The sequence below is a fragment of the Pterocles gutturalis genome, unplaced genomic scaffold, assembly GCF_000699245.1.
Source record: "Pterocles gutturalis isolate BGI_N339 unplaced genomic scaffold, ASM69924v1 scaffold10395, whole genome shotgun sequence".
In the NCBI taxonomy this organism is placed as follows: Eukaryota; Metazoa; Chordata; class Aves; order Pterocliformes; family Pteroclidae; genus Pterocles; species Pterocles gutturalis.
Genome location: NW_010138393.1, coordinates 74,022 through 92,609, shown reverse-complemented (window position 1 = coordinate 92,609; position 18,588 = coordinate 74,022). Strand labels below are relative to the sequence as shown.

The 18,588-nt window shown below is 41.9% G+C and overlaps 1 protein-coding gene across 1 annotated transcript in view; it reads left to right on the top strand.

Annotated features, from left to right (window-relative positions):
- HMBOX1 (homeobox containing 1) overlaps window positions 1–18,241 on the top strand; it is a 59,853-nt gene extending 41,612 nt beyond the window's left edge. Inside the window, exons 6-10 of the mRNA XM_010082990.1 lie at window positions 10,854–10,936; window positions 12,625–12,720; window positions 14,363–14,454; window positions 14,664–14,765; window positions 17,851–18,241. Coding sequence (XP_010081292.1) covers window positions 10,854–10,936; window positions 12,625–12,720; window positions 14,363–14,454; window positions 14,664–14,765; window positions 17,851–17,988 — 511 coding nt within the window. The 3' untranslated portion in view covers window positions 17,989–18,241. The remainder of the gene's footprint in view (window positions 1–10,853; window positions 10,937–12,624; window positions 12,721–14,362; window positions 14,455–14,663; window positions 14,766–17,850) is intronic.
- Window positions 18,242–18,588: the final 347 nt, after the last annotated feature.

Here is an 18,588-nt window from a genome sequence, read left to right as displayed (position 1 = left end):
TGTGCCTGCGAATTCTCCGTGCAGCTAGTCTCTGAACAGAGTCCAAACCTACCTCAGTGAAAGGAAATTCTCTGCCATCTAGTAACAGATGTGAGGTTTTTATACAAGTAATAAACAGAGTAATTACAAGGAGAAGTGAGGGAGCAAAATTCCTAAAGTAAAACTCGTAAGGATGTTGCATCCTGCATTTATGGGCTCTTGATCAGACCGTGGAGTACTTTGAACAGACTAAAAAGGATGCTTTATCAGAGACCCATATGGGCTTTAACCACAAAAGGCACTACCACATCCTAGGTTCTTTTTTATCCTTTTTTTTTTTTTTTTTTTTTTGTAGTCCAGGATAGCACAATTGACCTTTTTCTGTTTGACAATCCTTTGGAACGTGCATAAGTTTTAATTTGTTTTGTATTCGGTGCTGTTTGTGAGGAACTCTGTCAACAGAAGAGAACACATGGATGTGTTCCAAAGAGCTTTCTTAATATGATTTCCTTATAAAGAAAAAAAAAAAAAGAGAAAGTAGGGTACATAAGTACAAAACATATAGAAAAAGTCATCTAATTTGTTGCTTATTATGTACATAGGCTGGCGCGCTCTCAGTTTCTAAATGCTCCTTGATATTCTCTTAGTCACAGGGACGTTGGACTGGGACTTGCAGTTTCATGTCCAGCTTCTCTTGTTTCAGTCAAGCTTTATTATATCCTTTCCAGAAACTGATTAAATTCGCTATCTTGGAAGCAGGTGTAGCCAAGAGGACAAAAACCTGTTAGGAGATGGCTGCCCAGCAGGCTCTTATTGTTTCAGCAGTTAGACATCTGAATTCCTGACGTTGTTTGTGACCCATCCTTCTTGGATCAATATTATCATTTAACTAAAATAAATCCTTACCTCCATCTCTTGTCTCCAGTGTTGATCCTCTTCATGTATTTATGGTAAACCATAACCCCATCTCTGCCTTGAGTTTGCTCAGGTGAAACACGCCGTATCTCTTGCAAGATGGGCTTTCCATTCCTCTGCCATCCCGTGATTGCTCTCCGAGATGCTCAGTTTTAAATTCATCTTTCTTGAATGTGGGAGACCAGGATTGTACGTAGTCCAGGTGAGGTCTTGTGCAAGTATTTTAATGCTTTTCTTTCTGGTTTGGAAATAGCCGGCATCCTCAGCTTTATCAGGCTTTGCCTTTTTGGAGGTTTTGTTGCATTGTGTCTTTTAGTGATTTAACAAACGACAATCTTTCTGTTACTTCCCGCTGATGATCTTTCTGTGTACATGAGTTGCTGTTCCCAAAGTGTGTGACCTTGCATACTGCACTGTTAAATTTCTTTTCAGTTCTTGCCCTTTGGTTGATCTATTACTTTTTATGATGCTCCAGTTCCCTGGGTTGACATGGCTTCTGACTTTGTCATCACCAGATTTCATTACCGTGTTCAGATTTTGTGTCAGGATCAAGTGTTTTCATTCTTAAGATACTCCAAAGACGATACTTGAGGAATATCGCTGATAGCCATCTTCCAAGCCATTATGTTAAATTTTCAGCCCAGTTCTTAGTTATAGGTTTCCTTTCTACCCTATCTCGTAATTATAACCTTTGTCTTTTTGAAAAGTATGAATCATTTCCCATTTGTGACTGTATCAAGTGCTTTACTGAAGTCCAGAAATGATAAAAATTAATTTTTCTGGACATAAGATGTATAGTCAACAACTCCTCAGCTGCTTTTAGAGCATTACTGCCAGTATTGGTTTGGTCCTGCTTCCTGAAGAGATGAGACTGTCCCCAGGGAACATGGCTTTTCTGAGGTGGAGTGGCAGTGACACTGAAGAGGAAGCACATGGCAAAAAACATGGCTCGTGACAAGGAGCACGAACCTAGGAGTAAGGAGCTGCGGATTCATTTCACAGCTTTGGCTGCCTTCTTGTGTCTGTGTCTCTTGACTTTACTGTTGTTCTGCTTCTGAATCCTAATACTACTAAAGAATGAGGTTAAAGAACACGATTTCAGAATACTTTTAAGGGGTTTATGATCTGGTTATAGAAAGTGTTCTTGAAATACAAAGCGTGATGGGTGTTTTTTAATGAAGTAATACTTCTGAGTCCTCGGTGCTTATTATTTCCAAGGTAATTGTTCACAAGCCTATAGGCAAAAGAAATATATATAAAAAGTTGGATAATAAAACTCAGCTGTTTCCTTTCCCCATGGATGGTGAATGGACATTGAATAATCTGTAGAAAGTAAATAAAAGGTGTAGCTGCTGCCAGACTTGAGAACTAGTACTCTTAAGGGATCCACAAAACTACCTCATTACTTAAAACTTTCCTTAAGCCTTCCTCTTTGCTATGATGTCTAAAAGAACCTCGTGAAGCTGGTCTTGGCACCATAGTAGCTTAATCAACTAGCATGCTGGCCTGTACTGATTCATTATTTCTTGTTCTCGTTTGCTTATATCCATCTGTTGCATTGCTTTTAAGTTGCAAGGAAGGGAATAGATTTATATTTAAGAAAAAAAAAGTTTTTCTGCTTTGTGTCTGTACAGCGCTTAATACAGTAATAGTTCTGGTCCAGATCTTGAAGATACCGGCATTAGGAAAAAGAGATGTACTGAGCCCAAAGTCAGAAGCTTTGGTCCTGAGCCTTTTGACTTTAGGCACTGGATATCCTGCAAGAATTGGCCTTATCTCGCCTTTTGAATCCTGTAGGATCTTTTCATTAGTTCAGTCAATTTTCCTTTTCTGAAAGTGCAGCAGCAGTGGTGGTGGCTATCTGCTTCTGAGCTGAGCGGACCTGAGTCTGGTCCAATGCTGGAAATGGAGAATAAAAACTGGCGGATCTCTGAGGGGAAATGCTGGTGGTTATGTTGGAAGTTGTCAGCTCATACTAAGCTTTATCACAAATCTCACGTTTGGTGTTCTTCCTCTCCTGGAGACTTAGGACAAAGTGAGACTTCAAGCTTCGTAGCCAGAAGGACTATAAAATTTTGAAAACTGTGACCTTGCTGAGGCTGAACTAGTAACAACTTGAGCATCCTTGCTGCTTGCACTTGACATTCTGTACCTACATTTTGTTGTGATCCAGTGCCGAACTTCCCATTAAAGCACAATTTTGAGGCAAGGACAGGCTATTCTTCTAGCAATACCTTACTTTAGAGGAGCTGAAAACTGAGTTCTGACTCTGAGTCTCATACTTTCTTCAAGAGAGCAGAGATTGCTGATTTGGGTTGAGTAATGTAATATGCAAGTCATGCATTTTGCTATTTATTTGTGTCACCATATAAAGCCTTGGAATCCTCTGTTGTCTTGCACAGTGTTGATTACAGCACGTCTCGTTGAAAGGTGGGTCACCAAGCAGCAAAACAGCCCTTCCGAGTGGCTGGGCTCTTACTGAAGTGCCGGGCCTGATTTCTGCAGGGTCTCATCACGTCTTGGAGGTGCCTCATCCATGGTCTGACCCTGCCTGAGCTTTGCCTGCCTTGGGAGAACTAGATCATCCAGAAGGTGTAACTTAACTAACTCTTCCCCTGCAGAAAGCTGAAAAATGTAGATGAGATGTTTGTTTCACAGTTGTCTTCATAAAGGTCTTGTTTACCAGTCGGTTTAGTCCAGAGGATTTAATGCACATAAATATCCCTGTAGTGTGTAGGTCTCAATTTAAATATTGCAGGTAAATAAAGAGAAGAAGAGATGCTATTATTCATGCTTAGGTGCCTTGTTAGGAAGAGCTTTGAAGGTGCTGTATGCTCCCACCAGCTGGTTGTTGAAATATTACAGAACAATTCTCACTTATCATGTTTTGGTGTGTCAGTTACTTCCTGACTTCAGAAAAAATTGTCTTTTTTTTTTTTTTTTCCTTTTATTTTGTGAACAGTTTAGTTAACTGTGTTGGTTTTGGAAGTCTGAGATACCATTAAGGACAGTAATAAAATTTTAGCCATTGTCTGCTGTCAGTGTCTTCAAGGTGCCTGAAGCCAAAAGGACCTGTGTGGTTCAAACTGCTGAAAACTCCGAATCTTTCTACTCAGAAGAGAGCTCTGTGCAATCTCAGAAATACTCGTATCACTAAATCCAATTACAAGGAAGAGTAAATCACCACCTCCGATGTCTTAACTATTCTTTTAATTGTTAATTATCTCGACAGTAGGGTGCTATGGATTAGGAAGCGTAGATTATCTTTTGCAAGTATGAGGCTTTCAGAGCTATTATCAATTAATTCTAGTTTTAAACAAATTTTAGGATAATATTAATAGCTTGATAGGATTATGTTGGTGCTTGAGACCACTGTCAAAATGCTGAGAAAATTATTTCTCAAAAATGAGAAGCTTGATGATGTTATAGTAGCTTTGAAGGTCGCGCAGTGTTATGCACCCCAGTGCAAGGTGTATTTGTTGCGGTTTAATCTACGTTGCAGAGCAGATTCCTACTAAAAAACATCAGTAAAATGAGAGTCTCAGAGTTTAGGCACTGATTTGTGAAACCAGAATGGAGAGTCAGCTCTATTGTAGGAGTTGTATTAGTGTGTACTGAAAGGACTCTACAATTTATGTACACAAACACATGCTGGCAAGCGAAATAATTACAATTTGTGTATGCCTGGTGCTCTAAGTGACCTAGTCCTGTTGAGATCGCTCCTCCAGGTTTCTGCTTTCCATGAAAAGAAGTGCGAGAATGAAACATCTCTTACAGTGAGAGACTCAGAAACTGTTCTCTCCCCAGACAGAGAGTGTGGCAATACCCTGGGGTTCAAAGCTCAAGCTGGGAACGAGATGCAGATTTTTACGAGTAAAGTTTTTTACAATTTGGTTCCAAAGCTTATTTAAAGTTATGCTAGATTCAGCACTGGATAAAATCCCAAATTTTTATGTTGGGACTGGGTATCTCTGTAGGTTGAACAGAAGATCTGGGCTTAATGCCAGGATAGCTGAGAAAGCTCTGGTCAGCGCTGTAGAAGAGGTCAAGCTAGAGTCCTGTGGTGGTTTCTCCAGTCCTTTAAATCCATAGACCTGTGAAAGCCCTCAGCTAAATGATAGTCCTGCGGGGAAAACAGCAGAGAGCTGTAGCAATCCTGTTCATCAGTAGTTTTTCTGGGGTTGGGATTTTTTTTTTTTTAATTTGTCTTTTGCCTGGACGGACGGTCTAGCTGAGCTGACGCTGCAGGAACGCTGAGATTCGAGTTCGTCTGCTTGTATCCAGACAGCTGCAGTTCTCATCCTGGGCTGATCTCAAGTGCCAAAGCGGCTCACCAGATGTTTCCTCTAGCAACTAAACTGGTGGTTACGTTTTGTAGTCCTGGGGGAAAGAGAAGAGGGTGTCTTCAGTGTAATTCTCAGCTCCAGCGGAGTTCATCTGTGGAGAGGATATCTTTGGTCTGAAATGGAAATGACTTTGCTATATATGTGTTTAGCTGACACGTGTGCCGTGCTGTTATTATAGAATCTGTAGAAATATCAGTAGATAGAGTGGATGGTGTCATCTGCTGACCTCGCTGAAAATGGCATTAGTGATATTCTTGGCCGGTATTTACTGGGAAATAAACTAGTCATTACACTTGCCGATGAGATTCTGCTCGGAATGTCACTTCTCTGACAGTCTGTCTCATGCCACGCGGAGATAAGATCTCGGGCACAGATGACAGACTAACTTCAGAAATATTTCCATTGATTTGACAGCCTGAATAAGAGTTCTGTTAAAAGCCACAAAGACTGAAACAATGACCTCTTGCTCCTGGGTGATACTACGTTTATAAATATACAAATAAGAGATAAAGTAGTTAACTACATTGGAGTGTTTTCTGTAACTCGGCAGTGGAAAGTAGAGGTACCGGTCGAAGGAAAACTAGATAGGGAGCTGGAATTACAGGCAGTCTTATCAAAGATGGAAGAGCAGCTTGCACTCTCACGTATTTTGAGACACCAGCGGGTTTGGCAGGGAGCCCAGTCCCTGGTGGCAGGAAGATCTTCCGTTCCTCAGCGGGGGTCAGATGGGAGCTGGGGAAAATGGGCAGTTGGGTTTTTCCATACATCCCTGGGCCAGTCGCCGAGCCCGTCACTCAGGCTTTGCTTTTCGCATCAGCCGAAGAGGGTTTGTGTGAGCTGCCGTTGAAGGAACCGGTCCCAGCTGCGTGTCTCCTGCCCGCCTCCCTTGGCTGTGCCACCGCTGCTCTTGGCACGGGTGGAAAGCTGGGCTGGGGAGGCAGTCGGGCAGAAAACCTTCCTGCAAAAAAAGGGGATGAAGGAGAGGATAGGACTGCTCCTTTCAGTCTGTGCTTAAGTTTTGTTAAGCTGGACTGGAGCCTGAGTCCCGGGGAAGATGGAGGAGCTGGAGCCCCCGCAAGAGCGCTGGGTTACGCCCGCGTTGATGGAAATAGGAACCCAGAGATGCAAACCCAAAGTGAAGGAGTGAACCTGCAGCACATCCACTGTTCTTCAATAAATATCCATCTGTGTATGCTTTACCTCCCATTAATTGCAAGGTAAGTTATCATTCTTTCAGTGCGATTACCCTGGCGTACCATACCTGAATGACCTCACCTTGAGCGTGTGTAGTTCTGCCGTAACGGCGGTGAATTGTTACCCTGCAACGCATCGGAGCCTCTCTGCTTTGAGTCACTTCCACACTTTGAAGCTTTAACCGTTATGTCATGCTGTAAACGAATCCTTTCCCTAACCCGCGGTCTTTTGAGCGGTTTTATCTGTTTGTGTCTGACATCCCAGCCCTATGAAAAAGCACCGAACATTGGTCGTCCTTCTGCTGCTCTATAGCTTGGGTCGTTTCAAACACTTCCCTGGCAGCTGCAAGGCTGATACGAAGCGGTAAAACTTCCACTGTGGATTATCAGGAGCACTACTGAGGCATTGCTTAATGCATCTGATATCTAAGCCTGGATAACAGAAGCCATACAGCTGAGGGGAAAAAAAAAAAATAAAAAAAAAGATTGACAGCTATTGCAGGAATTCAAATAGGGGCACCTTGATAAAGAGTCGGGGGAACGCGTTTACTTCCATTACGGAGCCCAGGGCTGAGATGGATTCTTTCTCCGTCATTGTCCTAAGCACATTATCCCTGAAAGAAAGAGGGTTTCTCTGAATCTGCAATTTTTGTAGGCTCCAGTGTTATTGAAATGAAACCGCTTCAAGGATATCTACATTCTTTCCCATCATATGGATTCTCATCTCATGTAAATTATTTGGCCGCTTCTCATTTTAATCCTCCACTGTCATTTTCTACAAAAGAGATCATTTGGTTTCTTCATTGAAGGTATTCAGCTGACAGCTGCCCTTTGTCTAGAAAGCAGTGTGCCTTTGCAGCATTTACTTGTGCCTGCTCTTTTTCTTTTTTTTCCTTTTAACTTCATATTGCTTCGTATTTTTCATCTGTCGTTTTCAGGAACTTTTCAGATTGTGAGCAGGGCTGTGGTTTGTAGCTGTGAAGAGAAATTCAGGCATCCCACGTTCTTTCCCTGTGCCTTCGCCAGGATATACCTAGCTGATAAGAAACAGAACTGGAGGCGGATTAATTAATTTCCTGCCTGCAAGAAGACCTGTAGCCAAAAAATTCAGTTGAAAATTGTTGTGAAAATTCAGTTGTGAAAAGAACTTCTACATGAGCAAACCAAAGCAGTCAGTGATGAAGTCTTGAATTTCTTTCCATGGCTTCCCTATCTTGAAAACTTAGTTATTCCCACCTGCTTTCCAGAAATGTTGGGAGGCTTTAAATGTTGGGCTTTGTGTCGTATCACCCACAAGTCCCATTAAGACCCTGTAATGATGGGAACAAAATGTGATGTATTGGTAGAGTGTGTATACGGAGAACTTGGACGCTGAGGCTGAAAATCAGCTCTTACACCTGAGGTTGGGTGGTTTTGGTTACCTGTAGCTATGAGACCTTTTCCCTTTAAGACTGAAAACTAAATCTGATCTCTTCTCTGGTAAAACCAGCTTGCGCTCTGTCAAAGGTTAAAAGCCCAGTATGGTGATGGGGAAGGATATTATCAGAAGTTGAGGAGAAGATAGAGCTTTGGGGAGCAGGATTTGAGAGCTGGACAAGTTTGTAGGCACCGTGAACATGTGGGGGAAGGAGGAGGCATGTCGTTAATGTGGCTAAAGAAGAAGCCAGCAGGTGGAAGGAGAGGCAGGTTCTATAATTACTGTTTCAACTACAGAAAGTGAGTTTAACTGCTCCAGTAGTGTCCTTCCAGCTCCCCTCTGGTACCTTTGTGATCTCCATGGAAATGTCTTATTTACTAGGAGAGCTGCCTGAAAACTTGTCAGATTTTTGGTGTTTTTTCATAAATCAGGGTTTCAGGATGAAAAGAATTTCAAATGTTCAAGTGAGTGGCTTGTCTCACTTTCTTGCGTCAATCTAAGAGTGAGAAGTTCAAGTATACACCGTTCCTTAATTTTACATCTTTTGTCATTCCTTCCATAAAGATAGGCAGTGTCTAGTCTTTTTGTGACCATAGATGATCTAGATCTGTAATCTCTCATGATGTCAGGGTTTCACCTTCTGGTTTTAGTGGTTTTCTTTCCTTGGTGTTTGTTCTTGACTTTCGATAAATATCTATAAACAAAATGATATTCAGCAAAGGGAGTCTGTAAAATAGCTGTTAGAGCGATGGGAATTTGCTGAGTTATTTTTGTACACATCGCCATGACCTGGTCCTGATTAGGACTCCAGGTCATGTAATACATTCGTGTAAGTAATAGTCCAGCAGTTTTCAGCTGTGATGTCTTGACGTTCCTTTATCTCATGGCACTTAAAAGAGGAAATAGTTCTTGGCTCTGGGCAGAGAGTAGAGCACTCTGGTTTGTAGGTGGGAGAGCTGACACACCGTCATGAGGCAGCTGGACTGGGATCTCGAGCTTATGCTTCCTTCACTAACAACTAGAAAAAGCATTTTCTGGTCTGCTTTCTGAGCTCTCCATTCTCCGAAAAAGTTTGTACAGAACACAGCCCCTTTGAACGGAAATTTGCAAGGTAGACACACATACCACTTCAAAGGCTATAATAATGGAAAGGATAGATATCTGGAAGAGGAAAGAATATGCTTCAAAAAATATCATGCCCAGAGACTGAGTGTATTGCGGGGAGGGGGAGAAAAAGAAAGAAAATCTCTTGGTAATAATTCAGGGAGCGTTCCTGCTGGTGGCAGCGCCAGTGTTGACAGTGCTACGTACTTGAAGCTTCCTAGAAAGTAAGTGTAGCCAGGTGTCCTCCTCTTCAGATCGAACGTCAGAATCTCAGGTATATTTTTCAGAGCAGAATCAAGCATAGTGGGAATTGCAGTTATGGTTGGTCTCTGCAGATTTACTTCATAAGAACAACTCAGCGGTCCAGGGAAGTAGTATTGGATGTTTTCGTGTAAATGTGGTTGCCTCCAAAGCCCACGTCGGTAGTATAGATGTAGTCTGCCCTTCATTTGGTGAAGACGGAGCGATTTCTGTGGTTTCATTTGCTCTCGAAGCTAGGAAATCAAGTGGAAGTACCTTAACAGTGCAACTAGCTGTGCTAATGTTTGATTTATCTTAGTTAATGAGTAGCAGCTTTGAAGTAGATCTTCATTTGTGGGCAAAGCTGCAACTGTAAATAACACCGGGAGCAATGGGTGGAAGAAGTAATACCTAAAATTGAAACTGAATGTTCAACATTTGTATTTACAGTGAATTGAAATAAACTGGAAGTGAAATATCATACCACTTATTCAAAAAAAAGGTTGGACAGAAACAGTTGCTGTATGGAACGGAGTCCAGGTTTCCATAGAAAGTAACTGTGCTGGGGCCGACCCACCGAAAGAGAAATATGAGCATGGAAAAGAATAATTGCCTAAATCTGCTGCCACCAAATGATCAGCAATTAAAGGAAGTATCTTATTGTCAAATACAGAGCAGCTGTCCAACAGCTGAACCTGCTGCTGATCAAAGTGGATCAAAGAATTCTTAGGATTATATGTAACAGCCAATCTGCAGGGGGAAAAAAAAATGTAGTAGTCCATTGCTTATGGATTGCTTATCAGTCCATTGAAGTAAACAGGACTTTTTGTTGTTTTTAATGCAAATCTGATAAGCTCTGTAGAATATAAATCAGTTCATTAAAATTTGTAAAGCACTTAAATGAAGTAAAAGAGAAAACATTGTAACTTTTATAGGATGTTTACTGCACATAAAGTACAATAAAATCACCATCACTGAGAAAAAAAATACTGTCAAGATAAGCTATACTCAGTATCTTGTTCTGGGGAAGATTTAAAATTTTTAAATCATGATTATTTAAAAAAAATTAGTCTGACTATAGAAGTCTTACTGTACTACTGTGTAATTTTGTGTGTACAGTCTTCATACCACATCTAAAATGTGCAATATTTGTGTGTGTTTGTGCATAATGTACAACGTACATACTTGTGTATATATATATTAATCCAGGGATCAAAATAAATATTGAACAGCTCCTTCATTTGTAGGATGCTGCCTACACTGGGGGTATGGCAGGAAAAAAAAAAAAGAAGATAATAAACAAAGGCAGAGGCATGGCCTCTGATGCCTTCTGATGTGGTGCTTCACTGGACAGGCTTAACTCTGATACTGGGAGCATTGCCTGCTTTGATGTGTCTCCTACTACGATTGACACTGCAAATGCTGAGATAATATTCATTTCTCTGGGCCATTTGGGGAGTTTTATCCACTCGGTGGATATGAGTGCATGCTGCTATTACCTTATGCAGGCTTACATACCATTTACTGCGTCTGTGTTACCTCTGTAAGAGTGGTGCATAAGCTAGCAGTTGACACCTTTTAGTGAAGCTACTTTGGAGTCTTCATGCTCTGATTTCTGAAAAAAAAAAACTTTTTTTTTTTTTTCTCTCCTCCTTGCAGTTACTTCAATGAGAATCAATATCCAGACGAGGCAAAGAGAGAAGAAATTGCAAACGCCTGTAATGCGGTTATACAGAAGCCAGGTGAGGAGCTGATCACGGTGTCCTTTCCAAAGCCAGCTGCAATTAGATTTCAACATCTCCTGCTAAATTCAGCAAATCTCATTTTGGGGCTATTACTAACAAATGTGGTGCTCTCAACTAGTAGTAGGTTTCTTCTTGAGCGTTCTATAACTCAGGTTGTTCAGAGCTGCCATACTTGAATGAACAAGACAGTCAGTGCAATTTTCAAACCTGAATGGCCATGTCTGCAACTTAAATTCCCACCATTTGAGACAGGAAATACAAGCTGTGCGTCCGAACGTTCCATTTGTACAGCTTTGGAAATGGCATTGCTTTTCCCAAGTGACAAGCGATAGGAAAAGAGGAGACAGTCTCCAGTTGCACCACAGGACAAGTGACAAGCGATAGGAAAAGAGGAGACGGTCTCCAGTTGCACCACAGGAGGTTTAGGTTAGATATTGGGAAAAATTTCCTCCCTGAAAGGGTTGTCAAGCGCTGGAACAGGCTGCCCAGGGAAGTGGTGCAGTCACCATCCCTGGGGGTATTTAAAAGACGTGTAGATGTGGTGCTTGGGGACAGGGTTTAGTGGTGGACTGGGCAGTGTTGGGTTTGCAGTTGGACTTGATGATCTTAAAGGTCTTTTCCAACCTAAACAATTCTATGATTCCATGATTCAAACAAACTGCTTAAACACTGTGTCTCGGGATTGGTAAAATACTGTGAGTGGTACTGATGCAGACCATTGGGAGACAGCCTAGCTAGCTATTTCCAGATTTTTCTTTTTTTCACTTTTCCTCTCTCTCCTTGCTTATTTAAGGTTGCAGATTGCTGTAATTACATGAACTTTTTGTATGCTGAATGAATAAACTTACAGAAACAGTCTGAAGAGGGGAAACCTCATCCTCATGTACCCTGCAGAGGACCGAAGATGTAGCTACAGGGTTGAGGCCAGCGGGAGAGGTTTCCATGCTGTCCCTGCAGTGCTGATTCCCTCCAGTCATCCCTCTTTTATGCTGATGGTCAGGAGGAGGGATTGTCTCCAGCAGCTGACTGGTGCCTGTTGGGATTTTCTTTGCTGGTTTAAGTGTAAAACGCCAGTGATCTGGTTTCCAACATCCTCCCCTCTTCCTTCTCCCCAAAGATCACAAGTCTCCTGGCACAGTTGGGACAGTGTGATCAGTGCTGCGGGAGCCGGTGGTGGAGAGGAAGGAAAGTTGATTAGGGAGGGGATGCTAAACTTCTTCATTCATTTTGCCGCTGAAGAAAACTTGTCGTTGAACTACATCCTTGCAGCACATAGTAAGAGAACTAGCCCAAGGGTATGCGATTTGTGGCAGGGCTGTGAATTGAGTTGGAGGGGGGTTTTGAATCTCAGTTTTGTGCTTGAACTAGAAAAGCAGCCCTCTATTCTCCCACGGCGCTGGATTTAGTTGATTGAAGCTGCAAAAGAATTCCTGTAGTTCGGATTTAAAAAAAAAAAAAGAAGAAAGGCTACTTTGTTTTTAGAGAGATATTTGGCATTTATTACTGAAGCATCTGGGCACAGTACTCTGATTCACAGAAAATTCACTTTATTCTCAGTTATAATAACTTTTCAGTGCTGTCTGTATTTAGGGGTTTATCACATGTGTGAGGGGCTTTTGCCTGCCTCTGGAACCCACTGAGTCACAATGCTGTATTTTTTTTTTTTTCCCCTGTTACTTTCATAGGAAAAAAGTTATCGGATTTGGAGCGAGTTACCTCCCTTAAAGTGTACAATTGGTTTGCCAACAGAAGAAAGGAAATCAAGAGAAGAGCCAATATCGGTAATGTATCAGAGAGCCTGCTTTCAGGGTTTAGTACATACACTTGCTCGGGAGAGATCGAAATTACGTAAGATTTTATTAATTAAAATATGAGAGCTTCTGACATTCTTATTAGAAATGTGGAACAATTTTTAAAATTAGTCTCTTTGCTGTTCCAGATTTTTTTCTAAAATATGGGTAGGAATTTAATTTATGAAATTCTATCATCAGTGCAGGAAAAATGGTGCAGTTACGATGTTTTACTGGAAGATCAGTTTTTAAAAACCAAAGTAAGAATTTTGTTGGTGGAAGGAGAATCATATTTCCCTATGCTCAGGCTCCTTTGGGTATCCAAAATAAAATCTAAAATAAAACCTCAACATATCTACATTGGAAATAAGGGAAGTTGAGACGATTGCAAGTTCACAACCTTAGCATGCTGTTTAAATGAGAAGTGACTGTTGTGAAGAGCTTTTATCAGGTTGTAAGTTTCCTCATTTCTGTGTTCCACTGGAGTGTTTTCAGCCAAAACCTGGGGGCGTCTTTCTTACTGCCATCCCTGAGACCCCACAGGGATCTAAGAGTCCAGCTGAGCTGTTTTACGTCTCAGCTACAGCCACTAGGACCTGCAAGCCAATTCTCATTCCCCTTACACCTGTGCTCCTTATTGCTTTCCAAGGGCTTGCACAGTGACAAGCGGCTGGAACAAAGTAATATTTTTTCTTGATGATCAGGATAAAACAAAAGTCACTTCGGAGTTCACCCTGCGAGTTCTTTGTGTGAGTAGCTGATCATAAGGAAATTAGAAGTGACTCTGAGCTTGTAGATGTAGACCTTCTAATGTGAATAGACATAAGACATTCTAATGAGAATAAACTCACATTGATGGCCAGGATTCAGAATTTCCGCAATGTGTGCGAAATTTTATGCACTTACTGAGCTGCTGTGCAGAACAGACAAACAGAAATCTATACCTGCCCATTACCAGTATTTTTGCAGATGTCAAATGTTATGCCCTTTGCTGACTGCTTCTTTTTGCTGTATTTCTGGATAAGAAAAAATTATTTTTACATCATTTAACATGTTACTGAAATTTAACTTAAATTCATTTTTCTGAAAATTAAACCTGTCTGTTGAAAGGGTGGGGGGGACAAAGCAAAGTCAGTCCAAGGTGGCTGTATATGGCGGAGAGTTGGAAGGAGGTTAAAAAGAACCAAAGGGAGCTGTAGATGCATGGATCCTAGTGGAAGATGAAGATCTGTGTGTTTTTAAATCCCTTAAGTGCTTTAAAAATTTCTCCGTCTATTTTCAGACACTCCCTGCCCCCCTCAAGTCCTGCCAGTCCAAACTATGTGGGAAGATCTGCAGGGAATGCCTTTGCCACTCCAGTGCTTTAGAAATTAAGCTAATTTCTTGTAGGACTGGCTGGAAAACAAGGATTCTTACTCACAAACAAGTCTTCTAGTTTGCAGGGAAGGATTTCAGGCAAACCAGTATCTGTACATGTGCTACCCTCCCAAATACTGGAGAGTGAAGAGGAAGAGGCTAAGAACTCTGTTCTTCCAGTTAAACTTCTTGAAAAAACAAAAAAAAAAAAGTAGTTACTTTTAATTACTCTAATGCATCAGATAAATTAGGGATCCATTTGCTTTTTTCGAAGAAGCAGCAATCCTGGAGAGCCATGGAATAGATGTACAGAGTCCAGGAGGTCATTCCAACAGTGACGACGTTGATGGCAATGACTACTCGGAGCAGGTAAGCATCGTGGCTGAGCTGCGTGGCCCAAAAAGGGAGAGTTCACGCGATGCATGAAGAGTCCCTCTACCTCTCTCAAATAGGATGTGTCTTGTTTTTGTTTTCCTTTTATGTAATTATAATGGGGAAAGTGGAAGAGCACGGCTCCCCTTTTTGAATTGTGTTGAGCAGCCAGTATTCACCCACATGGATTTATTGTCATACAACAGGACACTTGGCAAGTACGCAATGGGGAGGAGGAGGGAAGATGTTCAGAGGGAGGCAGAGAAGCAGAGAAGGTAGAAGAAGACAGGAGGATCTGCTCCAAACAAGCAAGTTACACCATTCACGCCACACGCAATGTATGAAAAATGTTAGGAGAGTGCTAACTCCCCCAGTGCACCGTGCATAACTCGCACTCTCCTTACCCCAGCACTGTCCTAGTAATCCACCCTCCAGAAAGGACGTACAGGTCTTTAACTCCTATATATCACCCACCAACATGCTTCCCTACAAAACTAGGCATGTGTGTTGTTCTTGCACCTGTTATTTCTTTCTGCAAGAAACATCTCCGTTACAGCCTGTGCTACAGCTGCTGTGCATTGCTTATCTGGCACCAGGGGGGCACCCCAGTAAGCCCCTGCCCAGTACACTGTATAATCCCTTTTGTCAACCTTGCCCAGCAAGATGCTGAGCACCCTCCTACAAGGTGCTGAGCTCTCTCGGTTTGTGTTGCGTCTCAGGATCAGTCCCGAAGACACTGACAGACAAAGGGTGAAGGGTGGGGGGAAAGGATTTGACTAAATGGATTTTGACATTTATTTGGCCCTGTACCTGTTTCATATTGTTCTGCAACGATGTGCCACTATTTGGATTGTTTGCATATTATCTGTCTTTTTTCTTTTTTGTTCCTTTTTTTTTTTTTCATTTTAACTCTTGCCTATTCTCTATTTTTCTTGGTTATTTTTAACCCTTGACAGCAACTTCTTTTTTAAATTCTCTAGCAAAAGAATACCCCTTCCCGCACTCTGAGCCCTCACCTACCCTAAAGTTGGTGACCCTTCCTTCACACACCTTCCTGACAGGTATTGCATCCCCTTCCCAATTTTCCTTCAGGTTTCAGTTGGCCAAAAAAACCCGTCAGGGCTGTGTGTGCTTGGCACCAGTGGACTTGTTGAACGGTTCACTCACTTGGTTCTGGTTTTAATTTGAGCTGGCTTCTGTGCTACACCCCACATCTGGGGTGGGCAGATCGCTTTAATTGACTCGTTTGGGAGAAGTAGGTAGGTCTTCCTCTGTCAAGGCTGCTGGTGGAGAGTAATAGCAACTGAATGTCCTGGAATGAGTCCCTTGCAGACTTGGCTGTGGCCCAGTACGGCCGGTATCTGGCAGAGGCATTCCCAGCCACTCTGCTTCGATGGCCATTAAGTCCCTTTTTATAGGTCATCACCAGCAGATTTGGTGGAACCAACCTTGCTGGCTCTAGATGATGAGGGGCTGCTCTCTGGCTGTTAGAAATATTTTGGAACTGCTGCTGAGCACAGATAATTCCTGGTCGGTCAGATGCAGGAGCTCAATACTGAGATGTGGTGTTATGCAGACTCCTAAACTATGTTTTTCTTCTGTGTGTTATCCAAAATAATTTGAAAAGAGAAATAAATCGGTTATTAAAATGTAAAGATCTTTGTTTAAGGTCCTTTAAAATGGCATTTCTCAGTAATCTAGCTGGGCTCCTCTGCGAAGTGAAATCAGGCAGTAGCAGTGAAGCGGATTGAGTGGCGAGCTCTCCTGATGGCCATTTAACATCCCTTAGCTGTTCCAACCCTAAACTGGTTTCCACAGTGACGCTTAAACTCCAGTAAACTTTAAAACACAAAGTTCATCCAAATACTAATGAAGTGCCTTAAGCTCCAGAAGTCAGGACTTTGTATTTCTTTCCATGGTAAAGGTTACTGAGGGGCCCTGAGGGTGTGTGCACATCACGATACTTGCCTGACGTTTGTTGTCCGTGAATGCGTTCCTTTCAATAACTGTAGGATTTTACCAAATCCTCGCTTTTCCCTGCCCCTCAGCAGTTGCCACCTGTCATCTTAATTTAAAAATGCCTAATAATACATTTTAAATATTAAATTTCATAAGTTCAACACTTAAAGGCTGTTGGAAGACTGATAAATGTTTATCATTTCCTTTCTGTAAATAATAATAGTTTTTAAAAAATTGTGAGATTGTGGTGTAGTAACTCTGAATACCCCATTTTAAAGAGGAGGAAACACTATGATTTTACCCAAAGTTCCTGAAGAATTTGTTTGACAGCTGGGATTACAGTTTGAATATCGCTACTTCTCGTTCCTGTCATTGCAAACCTGCCCCTATTCCTGATGTAGCCTGAGAAACACGCCCAACTCACTATAAAATTTCTGCTAGAAATTGTCAGCCTTTTGGGTCTGATATCGTATGGCCATTATGCACCCGTAGAAGGTAGCCCTTCTTGTTTATTGATTTTAAAATTTTCAGTGCCATCCTGTAGCAGCCAAGTTTCTCTGTATTACTTTTGCTTTTAAAGAAATTTTTAAAGAATATATTGAATGATTTTATTATAGTAGCTTCCAGCTTCTGGAGGTCAGTAGTTTTCTGAGCCAGGCAGTGTATCCACTTGTAGTTTTGACTAATTTTCCCTGAACTTGTCTAACCCCTGCCTTTTAAAGCCATTTTTACTTTTATCTGATGTAAAAATCAGTGAATCCTACAGCTGAACTGTGATAAATGAAGCAGCGCTTCCCCTTGCTACTTCGGAATATATTATCATTCCAGGGAGTGCCCTTGTGGATTAGATCACGAGAAGCCACGAACAATTGTTTTCTATTTACTAGTTATTTGTAATAAACATTTACCATATCAGCCATCAGCCATTTCTTTTCCAAACTGAAAAACCAGAGTTTATTTAGCCTCTCCTCCTAAGGAAGCCACCCCGTGCCTCTCCTCCCCTGCTTCTCTCTATCTTTTCTAGTTCTCTTGTGTCCTCTGTAAATGGCATGCCCAGAACTGCGTGCAGTGTTCACAATGTAGGGCCAGCATGAATTTGCAGTGGATAGCGATTCCTGTCTTAGTTTGGTTTCCTGACATACGTTGTGTATTGCTTTTATCTTTATAATTTCGTGTTTTCCTCAGAATGTCCCCCTCCCTCAAATTTCTCTCTCGAAAATCGGGTGCTCCACTCCTCGCCCTGCTTACCTTTGTCTGCACAGTGAGGGAAATCAGCCCTAAATCAGTATTTTATAAATTCCCTTCACTTTCTACTCCTGGAACAAACGTGCAGTTTGCTGCCCCTAGTCCGTTACCTTACACACTAGTTTTTATCCGCCGGTTTTCTGCTTCTGGAGTAACGATGCTTCTCTCTTCTCCTTTCCGCATGCACAGGATGACAGCACTAGCCATAGTGACCATCAAGACCCCATTTCGTTAGCCGTGGAAATGGCAGCGGTAAACCACACCATCTTGGCATTGGCCCGGCAAGGAGCCAACGAGATCAAGACAGAGGCTCTAGACGACGACTGATACCAAGGAAGGGGAGGGTCAAAGCGAGAAGTAACTTAGTTTTAGACGTAGCACCTTAGCAGACTTTTCCTCGGTCCTTAATATGTGTTCTTACAGTATAACTTTGCAGTTTCTTGTACGTCAGTTAGCTGTTAGGGTCTTGTTCTGTGAAGATGGCATGGTGCCCTCAGCCTTTGCATATACTCTCTCAGTATTAATTCCCAATAAATAATCAACCAACCAACCTCCCTCTCCCAGCCCCAGTGGCTAGAAAAAATCTTGCTGCTCTGTCTTAGCATTCAAAGTGCTTCCAGGTATTTTAGACAGCCCTCAATTACAAGTCTTAGGCTACACTTTAAAATCTTGGATACCCTTAGAGATCGTGTTTAAAAAAAAAAAATAGTCTGTACGCTTTTCCTTTTCTGAGACTGAAAGGATGCAAGCTGAGGTAGTGGCACAGGGTCGATGGACACCAGATTGGGAGTATCAACAGAGAGTAAAAAGAACACTAGAAACCCCACTTCAGCATGGGAATAAATGATTTCCAGCTGCAATAAGCCGTGCCTCACTGGTCATACCGTGACTTGATATACTTTTGGGTGCTGTGCTGAGAATGTCCAT